The sequence below is a fragment of the Eulemur rufifrons genome, chromosome 5, assembly GCF_041146395.1.
Source record: "Eulemur rufifrons isolate Redbay chromosome 5, OSU_ERuf_1, whole genome shotgun sequence".
Classification (NCBI taxonomy): Eukaryota; Metazoa; Chordata; class Mammalia; order Primates; family Lemuridae; genus Eulemur; species Eulemur rufifrons.
In genome coordinates, this window is record NC_090987.1 from 22,120,601 (window position 1) to 22,140,730 (window position 20,130).

Here is a 20,130-nt window from a genome sequence, read left to right on the forward strand (position 1 = left end):
AAGAGGGGGCGGTGCGCCGCGCGCTGGGGCGTACCGGCGGACGGAGCCCGGGCCCCGCTCCCCATTGGCCGCCACCTCGGCGGGTGGGGCGGCCTCCGGCTCGTGGCACCTGGCGTCGCCCCTCCGCGGGGAAATTGGCGGTTGCCGGACATGGGCGCCCAGAGGTAAAGGCATCCAGAGGGAAGGCCCGGGGCCGCGGCAGAGCTCTGTGCGGCCAGCCCGGTCCTGCTCGTCGCCCCAGCGCCTGCGACTCTCGGATGCCCCCAGCTCCTGTCACTCCGGCCGCACCAGCCGGAAACTTTGCCCCGCAAAGTCCCCCGCCTGCCTGACCGCGCCGTGCGGCGCCCAGTCGGCCGCGTGCCCTCCGGGGCCCCGGAACTCCGCGCGTGATTGCCGGGCTGCCCCGTACCACGCGCCCGCGGCGCCCCGCCGCCAGGATGCGCTACGCGGACCCCTCGGCCAATCGCGATTTGTTGGGGAACCGAACTTTGCTCTTCATCTTCATCTGCGCCTTCGCCTTGGTGACCTTGCTGCAACAGATCCTCTATGGCAGGAACTACATCAAGAGGTAAGAAAGTCCAAGAGAGGGTGGGATGCGCGGAGCCGGTGGGCGAGCCCCCAGGTGGCGGTCGCAGCGTCTCCAGGGTGAGTGACAGTGGGGTCTGCACTTATCCCCAGGCACTGCCGCCTTAGGCTTGGGTCGTGGCGCTTCGAAGCGCACCTCTGCTCCCAGCCGGAGGAGAGCGCCCGCCCAGCGCCGGCTGGAAGGCCCTGACAACTTTGTTCTGCTGTGGAAAATGGGGGGCAGGTTGGAATTCCAAGCAGCTGGGCTGACAATAAATCCATTGGAATGCCCAGAGAGGCCGCATGAATCTCTGTGCCCCAACCTACAGTCCTATGGCCATTTGGTTGGCCTCCAGGCACGTGGAGGGCTCAAAATCGGATAGATTTTTTTTTTTTTTTTAACTCGCGAGTCCCGAACTTTGTAGGTACCCTTAGGAGGAAAAGCGTTTTCCCCCCAGGAGTGTCGGCTTAGGTGGAGGTGGTAGCGGGCTGTGGCGATGCGGTAGGGATAGTGAATTCTTATAATCCCATAGCCACTGGATCTGTGAAACTCACAACCTGATTCCTTCTGAAATAGATGTGTTTTTGTTTTGTTTTGTTTTGTTTCTCATCTTTAGCGCGAAAGGTCAGAGCTGCAGCAGAAGTTAACCCCTACCCTGCCCCTAGCCAGGGCAAACTCCTTTAAGAGAAAGAGCGGTAGGAGGTGTCACTCGGAAATTCAATTTGGGCACAGCCTCAGTCTCTCTGTTTGCGGAAGAAACACCGAAATGCCAACCGCTTTCTTCTGCAGGCTCTGCTGGCTTAGGGGAAACGCTTCAGGTTACGGTGCCTGGTTTGAGAGGCGAGGGGTGGGGAGATCTGCTTCCCGGTACTCCCGTATCGGAGTCTGTCTTGGAAAGAGCCCCGGCTCCTTTCTGCTGGAGCCTTTTTCCTTTGCTGCCAGTGACTCCCTGCGCTCAGGGCACCGTCTCCCACCCCCCGGACTGTTAGGAAAAGAAATGCCTCTCTAACTGTGTAAGCATGCCATCTTCTCTCAACTTCCAAATACTGACACAGTTGTTCTCTTCTCATCCTTTGGTTTCTACATCAGTCATGTGTGCTCCCAATCTGGGCTGCCCACGAGGGTGGGAGGGTGAGTTGCTGCTTGGTGTCAGGCTCCAGGAGGAAAGCCAAGCAGTTAGGCTATTCCCCGCCTTGGAACTCCCCCAGAGCTAGGAGGATGAGGGACCCTGTCCCAAACATTTGTTTCCAGCCAGTCACTGCTCCAGACCTTCCCAGAGAGCGTTCTTCCTTGGTTGATGACAGTTCATGAGCTCTGTATGGCGCTGATGTTCCCTGCATCCTCTTTTGTTTACTGTAACCCTTAAGATGAACCTGTGCAAGGACAGCTGGGTCCCCAAACGGCCTGCTGCAGCCTTGCAGACCCATTGCCAGCTGCTATCTTGGCACTTGGTCTTCAGCAGGGTGGCTCTGGGTTCCTGTCCCCTGCTGTCACCTCCCCAGAATTGTTGGGGCTGCTGGAATGCCTTCTTCCTTGTCAACAGGGGGAGAGCATCAGTGCCCATGACAAGTGCCAACTGAACCACTACCTGCTCTCCACCTGGCAAGCCTTCCCTGGTCTTGGGAGGATGGGCTCACTGCCCAGAGTTCAGCAGGCATGCAAGGTGCTTCCCATCCTCCCTCACACGGAGATCCTGACCCCCTAAATCGCACAGATGCCGCCTTGCAGGAACTCCAGGAACTGGGGTTAATCCAATCAAGCAAGCAAAACGTGTCTGAAAGGATGCCTTGGGTTCTGCAGAGAAGGAGAGGGGGTGGTCCTGGTGCTCAGGGGCTTGCAGTCTATTTGGGGAAACAAAATGGCCATGAATGAGCTAGAAAGTCAGTGTTAAACTGTCTGAGAAGAGAGGCACGGATGGGCAGAAAGAGTTAAGGAAGTTGAACTTGAGAGGGTCTTGAAGGAAGGGTAGGATTTGGAGAGGGAAGGGAACATGCATATTTAGAACAAGGGCAGGAACACAGGGGCAGAGATACAGGTGGCACTGTCTCCTCTCACCTGTCCTGTGGCTGACCCTGCCTATGCTGTAGCGCTTGGCTTAATCATTGGTCAGTTCACCAGGGTGGTGGCCCTGATCCCTAATGAGGTTGTGGCTGCCACATCAATTGCACCCCTAGCACTTGCTTACCTGTTTTGTTTCCTACACCTATCGTAATTGTGATAAACTGACTCGATGTGATTCTGTCTCCTGTCTAGAAACACGTGACCAGTGTTCCTCAAGCAGAGGTCCTGGGAGGGCCTGCATCAGAATCACCTGGAGAGCATTGACACCAGACTCTCCGGGGGTGGCATCTAGCACCCTGCCTTTGAAACAAGCTCCCCAGGTGATCTGTAACAAGCTCCTCCTGCCGCTGGGGAACAGTGATTCTCAATCACCCTCCACCCGCTAGGCAAGCTTCAGAGTCATTTTTGGTTGTCACACTGGGGAGAGGAGAGTGCAGCTGGCATCCAGTGAAAAGAGGCCAGAGATGCTATAAAGATCCTGCAGTGCATAGTTTGTCCCCACAATAAAGAATTGTTCAGTCACAAGTGTCAGTAGTGCTGAGGCTGGGAAACTCTGCATGGACCGGAAGCTCCATGAGGCAGGGATGCACTCTGTTTTGTCCCCAGCTGCACCCTGAGCACACGATAAGGTGCTGGCACATAGTGCGTTCTCAGTAAGTAGTGGCTATTGAATAAATGACTGATGGGGCTACGTGTGTGTATGCAGGGGTTGTAACTGGAAGAGACACATTGAAGAACGGAATCCAACTGGTGGAAGGGGGAACGTAGGGAAGAAGAGGACAGATTTAAGGGTGGGTCACTAGCCTTGGTGAAGTGCTTTGAAGATTGAGAAGGACAATTTGAATTTGGTTCATTGGGCCACAGGGAGCCACATTTGGTTCTTGAGCAGGGTAATGACATGATAGGCCACTAGGAAGGAAGGTTGTCTGGGCCTTGCACAGGAAGCGTTAAAGAGGAGAAGAGGCTGGAAGGTATTGTCACAGCCCAGTCAAAAATGAGAAGAACTTGGCGCAGGGAGCAGATCTACTTTAGTGCCAGGGGATGCCCGAAGGCTGCCATTCTCTGCCTCTGTGCTGAGCTGGCACAATGCCATCTCCCAGAGAGCTCAGAGACACAAAAATGGCCGGCTCTGGCTCTTCCAGTGAGAATTTACGGTCAAACTACACCAAATGGAAGTGGGGGATATGAGTCGTCGTGCACTTATTTCTTTGGAGCCTCAGCCTCTCCCTGTGCTGTGCAGTGAGTGCTTTGGAAAGACCCACTGGGAGCAGTAAGAGCTCTGGGGATCCCTCTGGCGAACACCTTTGCTGGGCAGGAGCGGGGAAGGCAGGACAGTGCGATGGCTGAGGGGCTCAGATCTCTGTTGGAGAAGGTGCACACTATGGGTGAGGAGACAGACAGGAAGCAAAGCTACATGGTTTGCTCTGTTAAAGCCGGATTCCCTCGGCCCTGGGAACAGAATGACAGAGTCACTGAGGCTGCAAAAGGCAAAGGAGTTTATTGACTAGCTAGCTAGGGTCCAAGCCTCGAGCACCAACGCAGTGGTCTCTTTCCATGGGCAGGGACCCCGCGCAGCAGGAGTATATGTCTTTTATACTCTTTGCTGGAATTCGTTACAGCCAGTTACTTCTGATAAGGGGACATACGCCCTTCACAAGCTTGTTTACGTGTTGATCAGGCCTTGGCCCCCTTATCAGAAAGCCACTCGTGGTTGTTTTTCTCTAACTGCATTGGAGCATGTTTTTAGCTCTCTGTCACAACCAAGCATAAAGCAAGCAAGCCTTGTATACAAAAGCGGAATTTGGCTGTTAGCTATAAGCAAAACAAGTCATCACAGAATTAACTAAAATATTGTTTTAGTCCTGTTCTACAGCTCTTGATCTCCTTGGCTTCCCTGTGTCTGTTTTTGATTGAACTGATACTTAACAAGGAATTACTAAACACTGAGCACTGCCCTAGGTGCTCAGAGGACACAGTGGTGTGTAAGACAGGCACAGTTCAGGGCCCCCCGGGGAAAACAGAAAGGCACCCAGCTCATACGTAAGCCACGCCTGGAGGAATGGACGAGGGTCTCTAGGATGGGAAGGAGGGATCTGTGTCCAATCAATGTGCTTCCAGGCACGTGCAGGCATTTGAGGGGGTCTTCAAGAAAGGGGACTGACCCACGGGCACAGGCAGAGGTGGAAGGAGGGAGGATGAAACCCAGTTTGAGCAAGGATTGAAAGGTGCTGGAAAGAGTTGAGTGATCTGCATTTCTCAGATGTCAGGGCTGTGTAGCTGGGGGCAGGGGGTGATAGGCAGGGCCAGATTCTGGAGAACAAGGTGGGGCATGTGTGAGAAGGAGCATGTCTAGGGGAGAGAGGGCAACAAGTTAGGGTCTGGATCTGCCCAGATCCTGGAAGGCGATCTTGTGGAGCTATCCAGAACTGCAGTAGAGAAGAGCCACTCGAGCAATGTAGACTTTGGAGTCACCAACCATCGAGATCAGTGTTTTACAAACTTATGGTTGTAATGCCCAGTTAGAAATATGTTATACCTGGAGATTTTGAACACACTCACATACACCCCCAAGTGAAACATTTTGTAAAATGATGCTTGGCCTTATTACAAGAAACGTGCTCTAGTATTTTCTATTCTATTTCATTAAAAAAATCTATTCTACTTCATTTAAAAAAATACATGGACTATTAGCCTTTAAAAGGAAGGCAATTCTGAAACATGTTATAACATGGATGAACCTTGAGGACCTTGTGCGAAATGAAATCAGCCAGGCACAAAAGGACAAATACTCTATGGTGCTACTTCTATGAGGGGCCCAGAATAGTCAAGTTCATAGATAGGAAGGAGAATGGTGGTGACCGGGGGCTGGGTGTGGGGATGGGCAGTTATCACTTAATGGGTACAGAGTTTCAGTTTGGGAAGATGACGAAGTTCTGGAGATGGATGGTGGTGATGGTAGCACAACAATGTGAATGTACCTAATGCCACTGAACTGTACACTTAAAAGTGGTTAAAATGGTAAATTTTATGTGATGCGTATTTTGCCACAACAACAACAAAAAAAGGTTTTAAAAAAATCTGGGAGCAACCCACTCAATTTGGTTTTACAACCCATTGGGTTGAAACCATTAGTTAGAAAAACACTGGTCTGTGTGATGGGGTTGGATGAACTCCCTGGGGAGAGAGCACAGTGGAAAATGACGATGTGTCAGGGCACAAAGGAGAGCCTTGAAGGATGTCTGCACCTAAGGGGGCGAGAGTGAGGAGCTCTCTCTGGAAACTGAGGCTGGAGAGAAGTGGAAGGGAGTTGAGGAGAGGGAGGTGTGAAATGAAACCAAGGGAGGGAGAGGTGGGCTGTGTCATACCCTGCAGAGGGCTCCGTTGGAGTGGGGCTGATGTGTCCACTGGGTGGCAATACGGACAAGGACAGTCTGGGGGAGAACAGTGGGGACGGACCCTCCTTTCAGTGGTGAAGGAGTGAGTGGGGAAAGGGAATGTGCAAACAGGCAGCACAGCTCACCCTTTCTAGGTGTCTGTGCTGAAAGAAGAAAGAGTTAAAGGAAGGATTTTCTAGAATGAGGGGCATGGAAATTGTCCCCTCTTCCTTTAGGTCCCCTACTGCCCCAAATCTCCTTTGTTAGTGCTAAAATCTATAATTTTAGGGCTAAAATTTTAAGGTTAAACACTGCTTATTCATGGTGTATTATTTGTTTTATATGATGTGAGATTTTGTTGACTATATTTTTAGGATGCTGTGTTTCCTGTTTTTGAATAATATTGGCATATGATTTTTTTATCATACTTGTTTCATTTTCTACTTTTTAAATTATCTATGTTAAATGACCAGATTTTGGCTTCGTTGTTTTTCTCTTAGATGTTTGCTTTCTATTTCATTAATTTTTATGCTTTGGTCTAATTCTGTCATTTTTCTGATTTCCTAAGTTGGATGCTTATCTCTTTAATTTTCAGTCTCTTTTATTCTCTAATGTAAACTTTTAAGGTTACAAAATTTTCTGCAAATACTTCCTTAATTATATTCCTTCAGTTTGGGGAAGGATGATAATGATGACAACTCAGAATTGTATTGTACTTACTGTGTGTCAGATATTAGTCCAAGTGCTTTATATATTAATATACTGAATTCTTAAACAATAGTAATAGATACTATTACCATGTTCATTTTACCGAGGCACACTGAGGTTAAGTAATTTGTTCAGGGTCACACAGCTAGTAAATACCAAAGATATTTTCATTGTCTTTAATTCCAAGTGTTTTCTAATTTCTATCATAATTTATTTTTTCATCCATAAATTTAGAAATATTTAAAATTCTCCAGATACTTTCTTTTTTTACTTAACTTTAAGATTTTTTAACTCAAAGGTATTGTGGTGAGAGAACATGGTATTTATGATGTTGGTTCCTTTTTTTCAACGTTTTCATGTCTTTCACTCTATGTCTATTATAAACAGCATGTGTAATAGTTACAGTTTTTATATCTAGTCTGACAATCTCTGTCTTTTACCTAGAAAGTTTAGCATATTTATATTTATTGTGATTACTGATGACTAAGGATTTATTTCTACCATCATATTTTGTGTCTTTTATGTATCTTGCCTTTTCTCCTTTCTTGCCTTTTTGGATTATTTGTGTTTTCCTGGCTTTAGTAGGAGGTTTCTAGTGTGACCTTCTGGCCTGGGTGAGCCCTATGGCTATTATAGGGAAAACATGAATCACTGGGATTGGCTGATGTGTCTGTCTAGAGCAGCTTCTGGCTTTAGAACTCTTCTGCTGCTTCTTTTCTTGCCAGATTATTCATCCATTTAAGAAGGCATTTTAAAGATGTTTTAATTGTTATTTTAGTGCTTTGTAGTGGGAGGATATTGCAGATTGGGTTCCTTGGAAAGGAGTCTCTGAGCCAGACACTAGAGTGCAGGATGTTTATTAAAAAGTGCTCTTGGGATCAATACTCAAGAGAGGAAGGAGGAGGAAATATGGCTGGGCAGAGGGAGAAATTGGGCTGCAACACAGTCCCAGAGAAAGCCTCAGCCGACCCCATAGGCAGCCCTGGAGCAAGGATGGCCCTTCAGACTTGCCCACAGTTGGGTTGAGGGGGCCAGACCTTTATGCCTCATTGTTGATCAGTCACTGGGTGAGGGCTGTCTCTGGAGGTGGGCATAACCTTGAGCAAGGTGGCTCTGCTCACCCTGGGCAATGCCCAGGGAGGGCTGAGAGCTGGGGGCTGTCAGCTTGTGGTGCCCCCACCAGGTGGGGAAGAAGTCCTTCATTCCGGAAAGGGGATCAAGGGGGTGTATCACAGCGCCTGCTCCAGAGGGTTTCTCAGTCTGCCATTCTGCCAGAAATGAAAGTCTTTGAATGTCTCTGGTCCCCACCCTCTCCCCAAACAAAAATCTTACCCCTAATGGTCAATCTGTGCCTGAAGCCCTCTCTGAAAGTTGAGCATTTCTCTTATCAGCCAAGGGTCTTGGACGCACATGACATCTGTCCTAACACGCCATGTCCCCACCTTCTTTCCCTTCCTGGCTGTCTTTCAGGCCAAATCCTTCTTCTCTTTCTGTTTTCAGCCCACAGTGTTCTTTCTTGTCTCTGAATTCATAGCACTCGTACTGTCTGTACTTAGCACATCCTGCCCAGCGCCACCCTGTAGCTGTCTATGTGATGCACAGCAGACAGGAGCTGAGGCTGGGCCTCAAGTATAGAGGATTTTCCTGTATACTCTGTCTTCCCTCCAGCCTTCCTCTCTCCTGCACCTCGAGGACACAGCTGGGCTGCCTGCATGTGGCTGGTGCAGGCCGGAGACTTGAGGACACAAAACTGGGTCGAGGAAAAGTACAGCCGGACTTTGTGCTGCCTACACGTGTGTACTCCAAGGCCCCATCATGGAGCCACTCCACCCCCACCCAGGGGACAGGCACAGCCCCAGGAGGCTAGGACCTTGGGGATGGGAGGATCTACAGAGTGTGGTTCTTGAGGGGAGGATGCGAGGGTGCCCTAGAGAGGAGAAAGGATGCTGATCTGACTGCAGCCTCGGTGCGTGCTATGCCAGCAGAACAACTTTATAGTTGTTCAACTTGCAACAGAGCAAGTTTCTGTTGAGCACCTGCTGCAGGGCTGGGATGAGGGTGAGGCCAGCGAGGGAACCAGGGCACAACATTTAAGGAGGCCCCCACTTTCAGGTGTCACCTCTACACCTTGCCGGCCTCTCTGTAGTCTTGTTCTAGGCAATGGATGTTAGATTCCTGTCCCTTCCCCAAAAGTCCCTCGGAGACACAGTGAGGGATGCTCTCTCACTCCGGGTCCCGTCATTTCTTCCTTGCCTGTCTCCCTCTCCAGTCCTTTTCTTTTTGACATTTGTATTTTCCAGGGAAATTTTTGCCTCTTAGAGGGCTTAGCTTCTCCTTTCAATTTATCTGGGTCCATTCACTTCTTATCTAGTAATTCTCTAATTTAACTCTTAACTCTACCTGTTATCCTAGGGACACCGTCCCTCCAACACACACACACAGGTGAAGGACCCATCAGGTAATAATATTAATTATTAACATCCACTAAGGGTTCATGAGCTAGGCTCTAATCTAAGCAGCTAATCCTAAATAAGGATTATTTCATTTAATCCTCACAATAGTCCTGTTAAATGGATACAGTCTTCTTCCTTTAATACTCATGCAGAGAGAGTAAGTAACATGTGTAAGTTCACACGGCTCGTAAGACCCTGGTAAGAGATATAAGAGATGTTTTATTCATCCCTGAATTCCCAGGACCTGGCGCAGTGCCTGACATTAATTGTTGAGTGAATGAGTGCATACAAAGGGAATCCCAAAACTTCTTCCTGATAACCAAGAAACATTCATTAAAGGCCCACTCAGCTTTGTGCTAGAAGAGAAGGGATGTTCCTAAAGAATTATATTAAGTATGATATACATCCTTAGGAAACTTACAGAACACTTAAAGAGACAAACATGAAAAATATGTGAGACAGTGTATAAATAAACTCATAATTTTGAGGCATGGACTGTAAGTCTTGTAGGTTTCAGAGGGGATAGCAATTGGGGTGATGAGAGTAGCCAGGTGGAACCTGGTAGAGGCTTCAAAGCACTGGTGGGTTTCAGAGACTGGATTTGGGGGGGTTCTGGGGGGACAGGCTGAGGTGTTGAGGTGGGAGGAGCAGGTGATGGAAGCTACTGAAGGGTTGTAGATTCCTTTTTATACCTCAGTCCTCTGAGGCCAATGATGGCCTTTCTGGCCTCAGTTTGGCCTCATGCTGTGTGAGTGGGGGGCAGGGTGGCTGTTCTCTCGTCCCCCTCGGACGATGTGGGTCACAAAGGAGACCTTCAGGAGAAGGGCTCCTTCTGGGAGGGGCCCAGAGGTCCTGCAGAGCCCTTGGACTGTCGGGGGAGGGATGAGATGTGTGTGGGTGCCATGCTTGGAGGGGGCTGGGGCTTACTGGTAGAACATAATGCATCCACGCCCACTCCAGCCTGAGATCGCATCTGATTTGTGTTGCTTTTGCTGAATTGAGTCCCTAGGCAAAGAAAGCCTAAGTCTCCCTCCCTTCCAGCATCCCAGCTCCTACTTTTCCCTAGCAGATCAAAGGATCAATACTTCCTGGGACAACCATTGCCATTTCCTGGCAATAAACCACAACCCCCCAAAAGAAGGCGTAAAGGAGGCAGCAGTCCCCACGGGCTTTCTTCCTTGGGTTGCTGTCCTCCTCCTAATCCGGGTTCGGCCGACACCCCCACACCTATGACCCTTTACCCACTGCCCCCGGCTGTGGGTGGCACCGTTCTGCAGGTCCAATCTCAGGCCCTCCTGGTGCAGGTTGATTAACTGATTCATTCATTCAGTCATTCATTCCGGCAGCAAGCATAAATGCAGTGCCCTTTATGCACTGGCCCCACTGCACTGACGGATAGGACAGCCACCAGCCCCATGTGCCTACTGAGCACCGAAGATGTGGCCAGTCTGTAAGTGTGACATACACACTGGATTTCAAAGACATGAGACAAAAAAAAGGATATGACATATCTCATGAATGTTTTATATTGTTTACATGTTGAAATGATAATATTTTGGCTATATTAGGTTGAAGAAAGTATATTATTAAAATTAATTTTACCTGTTTTTTCTTTTACTTTTTAAAAATCTTTTCGAGATGTGTTGGATTCACGTACAGTTATAAGAAATAACACGGAGAGAACCTGTACACTTCCCTTGTTTCCCCCAAGGTTCCATCTTTCAAAACAACGTAGTACAATGTCGCAACCAGGCAATTAACGTTGGTGCAATCCATCAATTCAGATTGCACCCGTTTTACATGCACTCATTTGTGTGTCTATATGTATTTAGTTCTAAGGCATTTTATTACATGTGTTTTTACTTTTTTATAATGTGGCTACCAGAAAATTCTAAATTACATATGTGGCCCCTGAAATATTTGTACTGGACAGGGCTGCTGTGGACATTGGTTACCAAGGTGGATGAATCAGGTTGCTCTCAAGGAATTCTTGGGGGGAGGCAGGGAGGGTCAAACACACATGGAAAGTTTACAGACTGTGTTGGATGCCAAGTGCCAAGTGGACGATGTCAACTCTTGTTCAGTCAGTGCTGCTGGAGTTGGGGAACAGGGAAGCCCCCCGGCCTAGGGCTGTGTAGGAGCCTGTGCCTTCTTCACCTTAGATGGGACGCTGCTCTGCCTGAAACAGGGTGGGGGCTCCAGTCCTGCCCCCATTAACCCCACCCTCCACCATTCCGCTCCCTCCTCTGCAGAGGCTTGAAGGGTGCCCCAGTTGCTCCACAGAGTCAAGTTTGGGAACCACTAGACAAGTTTAGGATTTGAGTGGAGCCTGGAAAGAACAGTAAGATTGTCCTGGAGGATCGGAGGGGCAACCCCAGGCGTGTTAGTTTGCTAGGACTGCTGAAACAAGCACCACAGACTGGGAGGCTTAAGCAACAGAAAGTTATCATCTCACGGTTCCGGAGGCTGGAAGTCCAAGATCAGCAGGGTTGGTTCTTCTTAGGACTTTGGGAGAGACTCAGTTCCATGCTTCTCTGCTTGCACCTGGTGGTGTGCTGATGATCTTTGGTGTTCCTTGGCTTGTGGCTTTCTGCCCTCATCTTCATGTGGCCTTCTCCTTTGTGTGTGTCTCTGTGTCCCAATTTCCCCTTTTTATAGAAACACCAGTCGTATCGGATTAGGGGCCCACCCTACTCCAATATGACCTTATCTTACTTAACTAACTGCACCTGTAAGGACCCTATTTCCAACTGAGGTCAAATTCACAGGTGTTGGGAGGTAGGACTTCAACATATGAATTCTGGGGAGACACAGTTCAACTCGTGACGGAGGAGCCAGGAGGAGCAAAGGGCTTGGGGCAGGAATATAATGGTTGGAGAAGTTTGGCTGGACTGAGTCCCACAGGCTTGGGGGAGAGTGTGGGTGCTGGCCTTGGAGGTGCGCAGGCACACACACACACACACACACACACAAAGACAACATGCACACACGTGCACAGAATCCGGGGCACGTGATAAGGCGGAGAAACAGTAGCTGTGCGAGTTCTTGACAGAGAGTGGTTATGACGAATGCTGGGGAGAGTGTTTGAGGGGACTCCCCCCATGTCCACATCAGTCCACGGCCCTGCAAGGAGGAGGGAGGGGTCCGCACTGTGCTTGCCGCCTGAGTGCGGCGGAGACCTGGAGGGCTGGTGCACCACCGCCCTTTTCCTTCTATAGGTGCCCCTCCCTGAAATGAATGTTGATGAAACATCTAACAAGGAGCATTGGAAGAGGGATGGGGACATTGGATGGCCCTGGGTGCCCACTTGTGTGGGTCTGGCCCTGAGATGAGTTGTGATGAGCAGGGAGGGGGTGGGCAGGCAGTGGAGGTCTGGGACACCAGGCCAGGGGCAGGAACATGTTGAGTGAGGCTGGCCTTGGGGGCCCAGCTCAGCTGTTGCAGCACCGAGGCTGGATGTGGTCCCAGGGCTCTGCCTGGAGCTTGTTCTGCTTCTCTCTCTGGACCTCTCCATGGCTGGGTGGCCCACCCCTCCCCCTGCCTTGGCACCATAAGGACTTGCACTCCCCTGGGACCTGTGGAACCAGGATGGCTTCAGAGTGCAGAAGGCCCACCTACTCACAAAACCCCGGGGCCCAGGGCCATCCCAAAGGAGCCCCCATCTGCTTCTTTGCCTGTTCTAGCTCCGCCAGTTCCCTCCTTTCCCTTCCAGAGGGTGGAGAGCATGGGGTGGGGGGGTCCCCCGGCCTGGGATCTCGGGTGCAGGACCCTTACTCTCCTGCCTCAAGACACTCCCACCCTGCAGCATCTTTTCTTTTGCCTCAAATGAAAGGACCCCCAGGTGAACCCTGGGGAATGAAACCACTTCCCTTTCCCCTGAGGTTCTTCTGGGGGGAATGTTGCCGCCTGGAACTTCACAGGAAGATAACGTGAGTCACTAGTGAGTCAGGAGCGAGCACAGGCAAGGGAGAGAGGAACCTGGTGATCATGCCCATTAATCCTCCTGAATACCTTTGCGCTGGCAGCACCTCCACTTTGATCCGAGTGGAAAGGTCCCAGCCACCTTCTCTGAGAGGCCCAGCGCCTCACCTGGGCCTGGGATCCTCACCTGGGCCTGGGGAGGGTGGAGGGCTGCAGGGGTGGGGGCAGGGCAATCTGAGCGCCCGAGGGGGAGAGAGGCCCTCAGTCCAGGCTCAGCCCTCAGTCTCCTGGGTGGCCCAGCTGAGCTCTTTCCTCCCTAGAAGATGAAATTGGGCCCACCTGCCTCCATCTAGGCTTTGAGGACCATGGAAAGGTGGTGTTGCTTCTGTAAACTGATGCCACGTCACCTGCCTCCCTGCCCCTGGCTCACGTGGCCCCTTGGCCTTCTCAGGTGCTGGTGCATTCCTGTGGCACTGGCACCCATTAACCACCGGGCCCTTCACCAGCCGCTCCCTCTCCTGACCACTCTGTGCGGAAGAGCATCCCTCCCGCACCCTGAACGCCTTACGCCCCTTTCCTCCCTTTGTTTTCCCACAGCACCTGTCACCCTCTGGCATGGTACACGATTTGTTGCCTATTTGTTTATTGTCATCATATCTGTCTCCCTCTAATAGAAATTAAGTGTCACTGGCGCAGGGCCTGTGACGGTTTGTTCAGTGCTGAACCTCAGCACCCAGCCTGGTGTGGCTGTTCAACAAATGTAGAATCATGTAATAAAATAAATATGATGTATATATAATATAACAAGATAAAAATGGAATGAATGGGTAAAAGAAAGTTGCTCTCCATCAGCCGTGAGGTACAGTGCAAGCGATTTGCTGATGAATAAGAGTGCTTATATATGTTATTTCATAGGCTTGGCTCGGTGTGAAAGAAATACCTCACTTTTTACCTTTCTTTTAATTAAAAAATTATGACTAAACCTTATTCACCAGCTGGTGAGAAATTTAATCCACCATTGTTGAGATGCCTTTTCTCCACCCCCCAAGAGTATGTGAAGACCCTAGAGGTCTTACGTGGAACAAAGCAGTCAGGGACTCGGTGGGCCACATTGGCTTCCGCTGATCAGCCCACTGCTTTCTGGAGGCTTCTAGAGCCTTAGATGCAGCCTCCTGAGCTGCCCCAAGCAGCTGTCTTTCTGAGGCCCTGCCCTCCCTTCTGAGGTACACGTGGAGAGAGGGACCCCAAACCACTCTCGAGGGCTTCCTGGTCTTGAGGAATCTTCCCCTGGGCTGTGGTCTCACCCCCTCCACTGCAGCCTGCCCAGACCCAAGGGTGCTGGCCTCCCTCCTTCCCGCAGGACCACGGTCTAGCAAATTGCTTCCATGAGCTTTGAAGCCGTTCAGCCCCCACAACCCAGATGGCCCTAAAATGAGAAGACAAAAAGCCAAGCTACCTTTCTGGAACAGAGAGGGGAAAATACAAATGAGTAATTCAATGGATTATCCTCCCACAAAAGTAGCGACGTTTGTGAACGATTTTCTTCTTTTATTATTTTTTTCAAGTAGCGCCTACTCAAGGTTAGCCTTGTAACAATAGGGAGCACGGTCATTTGCATTCGTATTATTTGCCCTGGCAAGTGGGAGGGAAAGGGCTGGTGACAGGCAGGGCCCTCGACTGCACTCACCTGGGCGTCCAGTGTGGGCACCTGTTGCAGTGGCGAGCAGGTCTGTCGTGCGTGGGGCCAGAAGGCTGAGGTCGCTGACCCAGTGCTCCACGGTGGAAAGACCCCAAGGTGCGCTGTGTGTAGCTGATCCTGGGACAGTATCCAGACTTGGGTGTTGAGAGGCCTGAACTGGGAGTCAGGACTCCTGGGTTCCAGGCCTATCTTTGCCACCAGCTGACCGAGAGCTAACTTCGCCCTCTATGCCTCAGTTTCCTCAGCTGTGATGGCTGATATACCCAGGACAGGGGTCAGGATTCAGCAAGATGTTAAGTCAGGGGCTGCCATTGGCTGGTCCCCAGCTTACAGCATGCCATGTTTGGTCTGCACAATGTTTCAAGTTTGAATTGACAGCACTTAAGAATTGGGAGATTAAAAATAGACGCCCTGGTAAAGGCTTTTACGAGTAAAAGCTCTGAAAGTCAGACCGCCTTGGGTTTAAATCTTAGCTTGGCTACTTGTTAGTCTTGTGACTAACTTGTGTGTTAGTCTTGCTTCCTCTTTCCTGGGACTGATAAAAACCTCCTGTTCAAATTTTCCTCAAGCTGGCCTCTGGGAAGGGTGGAATTTGGGATCCTGGAGTTCCAGAACCTCAAGGTACCCTGGCCGGCCCCTTTTCCCACTTGGCTTGCTTAAGGGACCTTGGCAAAGACAATTTGGGGCTCAGGTTTAGACATAAGACCTAGTTTCTTCCTACCAAGGACTATAATCACGGAGGGGTGACAGAACTCACAGAGATGGGCAGAAGTCACCGCTCAGTCAGGCAGGCCGGGAGGCTCTGAAGGGGTTCGGGAGTAAGTGCTGACTTGGCTCCGAGGCAGGATGGCCCAGCAGGCCGGGCCAGGGCGGGCACAGAGGGCCACAGGGAAGGGGTGGTGCTTGGGCTGGACCTCAGAGGTGACGGAGGTGTAGGTAGGAGGGGCAGAGGTGAGGGCAGGAGCGTGGCAGCAGCTCAGGAAGCTGAGGTTTGCATGGGGGCGCTGCTGGAGGGTGCTGAGCCGATGAGCCTGGGATCTCGTACTTTGGGTCGTGGCGATTCTCAGAAGGTTCTGGAGCAGAGGAGGGGTGCTGTTGGCGCGCTCCTTAGGAAGCGCATTCTGATGGCAGTGTGCAGGCCACTGGGCAGAGGAGGCATGAAGGCCAGGAGACCAGCTAGGAAGCAGCTGCCTTCCTGTCCTCTACTGACCTGAAAAATGTCGTGACGACAGTGGCTGCAGTCTTGGCCTCCAAAGCCTGTGGGGGGCTGAAGCAGGAGGTCCTCAGAGGTGGTTTGCCAGGATGGGTTCGGTTGCATTTTGTCTTGAGGCACCGGCCAGCCTTTTGGTGACCTGGGCTGTGTGCCGTGTTCTGCTGGGCTGAGCACTCAGCACTCGGGGTCCTGGGCTCCCGCATCGGGGGTGGGGAACCCAAGTGTCCGCAGTGCCCAGTGCCCTGGGCCTCACAGGTTCAGCCTTTTCTGAGTGGCCACTGAGTGGATCAACGAGTGGCCACTCATGGATGCTTGGCCCCGGGCCCACTGTGTGTGCCCACCGTATGTACAGGCAGATTGTGCGGGTGCCCACACGCTGTGAGTGGAGCTCTGCAGACATGCCATTTGCTTCTCCCATCGTGTGCCCCGTAAAACTGCCTCCACTGGCCTCCAGTGCCACAAGTTCCATGTTAGAAATCTTGTGACTTTGGGTCTTCAGTCAAAATGGGAGAGAATCTCAGGGATAATTTAGTTCAGCCTCTCCACTTTATAATACATACTTTATGGTTTGTTTCATATAAAAGACTTCATTGTCTTTATATGAAACAATACAGTTATTTCTTTTTTTTTTTTTTTTTTTTTTGAGACAGAGTCTCACTCTGTTGCCCGAGCTAGAGTGAGTGCCGTGGTGTCAGCCTAGCTCACAGCAACCTCAAACTCCCGGGCTCAAGCAATCCTACTGTCTCAGCCTCCCGAGTAGCTGGGACTACAGGCATGCGCCATCATGCCCGGCTAATGTTGTCTATATATTTTTTAAGATGTCCAGCTAATGTCTTTCAATTTTTTTTTTAGTAGAGACGGGGTCTCACTCTTGCTCAGGCTGGTCTTGAACCCCTGAGCTCAAACAATCCACCCGCCTCTGCCTCCCAGAGTGCTAGGATTATAGGCGTGAGCTACTGCACCCAGCCAATATAGCTATTTCACATAAAGACAGCAGCAGCTGTAATCATATTAAAATATTGGATGATGGAAAAGTCTTTTTCCTCCCCAAAGAGCATGAAGAACATAGGGTTAAAAGAGAAAAGGAAGAAATGCAGTCCCTGGAGTAGGACTCTGGCTTGAATACTTTCTCTGCTCTGAGTAATATCCGGGCAGATTGTAAATCTAATCTTCCTGGACTTCAATGTCCTCATCTGTGAAATGGGAGTGGTAATACCGACCTCCAAGCTTTTGGGAAGATTTGAAATAACATATAAACCTATCATGGTGCTTGGAACATACATTTTTTAATCCTCTGGCATGAATTTTAGTAAGATAGTGCCCCATAATTTTTGGAGTGTATTATTAATGGAGGTAATTCCACTCTAGTGGGCAACTCCACCTGTTTTTCAATAGCTTCTCTTGAGATGTGATTTTGCCTTTTGCCCTGAAATTCCCCTGCTGGTTGACTCTGGGAAGCCCAGGCAGCTTTTACCACCCTCAGACGGCTGTGGGGTTCACTGCCCTGCGAGCAGGGGTGAAATTACACAGCTGCGGATTACACAACAGGGGACCTGGCCGAGCCAGGTTGTCAACAATAACCACCACAACAGAGAAAAGCTGAGGCTCCGTGAACATATCCCAAGTTCATAATCAGAAAATCCAGACAGAGCTATTTAAATCTTAACAGGCACGTGACTTTTGAGGAAGTGTGGGTGTGAGGCGGCACCATACACTTTTCAGTGCTTGGGGCCTCTGCATATCCGAATCCAGTCTTGAATAAATCAGTTTACATAAATCTTTATATGTTAGGGTTGCTTGGGTTCAAGACAGGGTTCTGTGTTAGCTTAACCTGCAAGGCGCAAAGATTCTGCAAGACTGACCGAGTCCAGGAAGCTGTGCTTGGCTACTCCAACGCCTTGTTAGTGATTACAGGTTTAGCACAGTTAAGCACTCAATTTTTAAAAATTATTTTAACATGCACTTTTACTATGAAAGGATGGAATACAAAAGAAGATGGAGAACAATATAACATACCTGTAGCCATGACTGAGAATTAACAATGTTAACGAATGTTAGCATTCTGCCATATTTATTTGAAATCTTTTTCTTCTTTTAAAATAAAATCGAGGCTAAGGCTGGAAGATCACTTGAGGTCAGAAATTCGAGACCATCCTAAACAAGAGCGAGACCCCCTCTCTAATAAAAATAGAAAAAAAAATTAGCCATGCATGGTAGAGGTGCCTATAGTCCCAGCTACTTGGGAGGCTGAGGCAGGAGGATCACTTGAGCCCAGGAGTTTGAAGCTGCGGTGAACTACAGTGACACCACTGCACTCCAGCCTGGGCGACAGAGTGAGACCCTGTTCCTGAAATAAATAAATAACTATTAGATTAGAACGAAAGTGGAATCCTGCTGTTTTCTGAAGGGACTAAGAACTGCACAGGCCTTTTGCTTTGGCTTCAGGCTCTGCCCTGCGAGTTGTTCCTGTTCCTGCCCTAGGCCAAGTTCCCCTGTGCCATGGAGACTGGCGAGTGTGAGGAGGGAATCAGCAGTCACCCAGCAGAGCATCCATTGAGCACCTCATGTGTGCAGCTCTCTGTAGGCAGGGCCTTGCGGGGCCTGCTCAGCCTAGAGCCTGGCTGAGCACGCGGGAGGCGAGCTGGACTTGTGAGGAGGGAGTTGGGGGCATTGGAGGAGATGGCTCACCCTGCTGACACTTTCAGTCAAGGACTTTGGAGACATCTGAGATGGTCCTCCTCACTTGAAGGGTGGGAACAGAGGCCCGGGGAGGTGCAGAGAGCCAGGCACTGCGCCTGCCAGTGGGGATGCGGGTGATCAGCTCCCAGCCCTCTGCCGTCCCACCCTCTGTGCCTGGAGGCTGTTTATTATTGAGGGTTTTATTAAACCTTTTTTCCCACTTGTTTCTTTTCCCTTGAGTTTCTTTTTATTATTTGTTTGTTTTGGTGTCTGACTTTCAAGTTAAAGCTTTCTTTGCATGTCAGTGGTCTCTGATAGCCTCTTCACATTTAAGGGCCAGCCAGTCCCTAAAAGGTTCCTGGGAAGTTCTGTGCTTTGTTATAGACAGTAGTTCTCATCCAGGGAGGTTTTGCCCCCAGGGGACATTTGGCAATGTCTGGAGACATTTTTGATCAGTACAATAGGAGCGTCGTCGGGGGTGAGGTGCTACTGGCATTTTGTGGTAGAGACCAGGGACGTTGCTCAACATGCTACAGCACAGGACTGCCCCACAGCAACGAACCATCCAGCCCCAGAGGCCCAGAGTGCCAGCTTGAGAAAGCCTGTCCCGGGGTGAGCAGGTGGGCACCAGCCCTTTCCTCCATATCTGTCTCTGTTGAGCCGGGATCAGTTTCCCCCCTGAAAAACCCATCCCTGGTCACACTGGTGGGGCAGGGCGGGTGGCCCCTGCATCTTCAGCCAGGTGCAGTCGGGAAGCAGACTTCAGGCACACCTAGCTGCTTTCAGTTCAGAGTCTCCGAACACGAGGAAACCAGCGCAGGTCTTCTCTGGCTCAGCTTCCCCAGAGAGCAAACCTCCTGCCACCTGTGGGACGCGCAGGCGGAGTGACCAGACCGCTTGGGCTCAGGAAGGGGATCTGGCGTGAGAGTGGGGCGGGAGGTGGGGAAGAGTTGTCTGACTGCTCCTCGTGCAGACTTAGAACATTCCTGCTGCCCCCAGCCCCTTTGCACTCCCACCTTCCGTGCCCTGGGGACCTTCCATTCTGAGCCTTCCTGAGTTGTCCGCAGCGAGTGTATCAGGTTCTCGTAGGTGGTCAGGCTGCCACTCGCCCTGGACTCCGCCCGTCACCCCTTTGCTTTTCAGTGTCCAGCATGGCGTTGCTGTGGCCTCAACGTGCCATGACTGTGTTTATTCCTTTGCTGTCATTTTAGTGAGGTTTGGGGAGGGAGTGCAGACAGACGTGCTGGGTGCATCATCGCGTATCCTTACGCGTTGGAAAACTGTAGATTTCACTGAAAGCTCTAAAGTGCCTCTGGCTTCCGAGGACAAAGCGCTGGTGAGCTGGGCTTCTTCTGGCTTAAGTCTCCGGGGGCAGGAATTGGGGGATGGTGCCATATAGGAGCTAGAAGAGCTCTGTGATCTTAATCTCACTAAGCCTCAGTTTCCCTGTGTGTGAA

The 20,130-nt window shown here is 50.5% G+C and overlaps 1 protein-coding gene across 3 annotated transcripts in view; it reads left to right on the top strand.

Moving 5' to 3' along the window:
- Window positions 1-437: 437 nt before the first annotated feature.
- ST8SIA5 (ST8 alpha-N-acetyl-neuraminide alpha-2,8-sialyltransferase 5) overlaps window positions 438-20,130 on the top strand; it is a 49,641-nt gene continuing 29,948 nt past the window's right edge. For all 3 annotated transcript variants that reach the window (XM_069468022.1, XM_069468023.1, XM_069468024.1), the window contains exon 1: window positions 438-568. In XM_069468022.1, coding sequence (XP_069324123.1) covers window positions 438-568 — 131 coding nt within the window. The remainder of the gene's footprint in view (window positions 569-20,130) is intronic.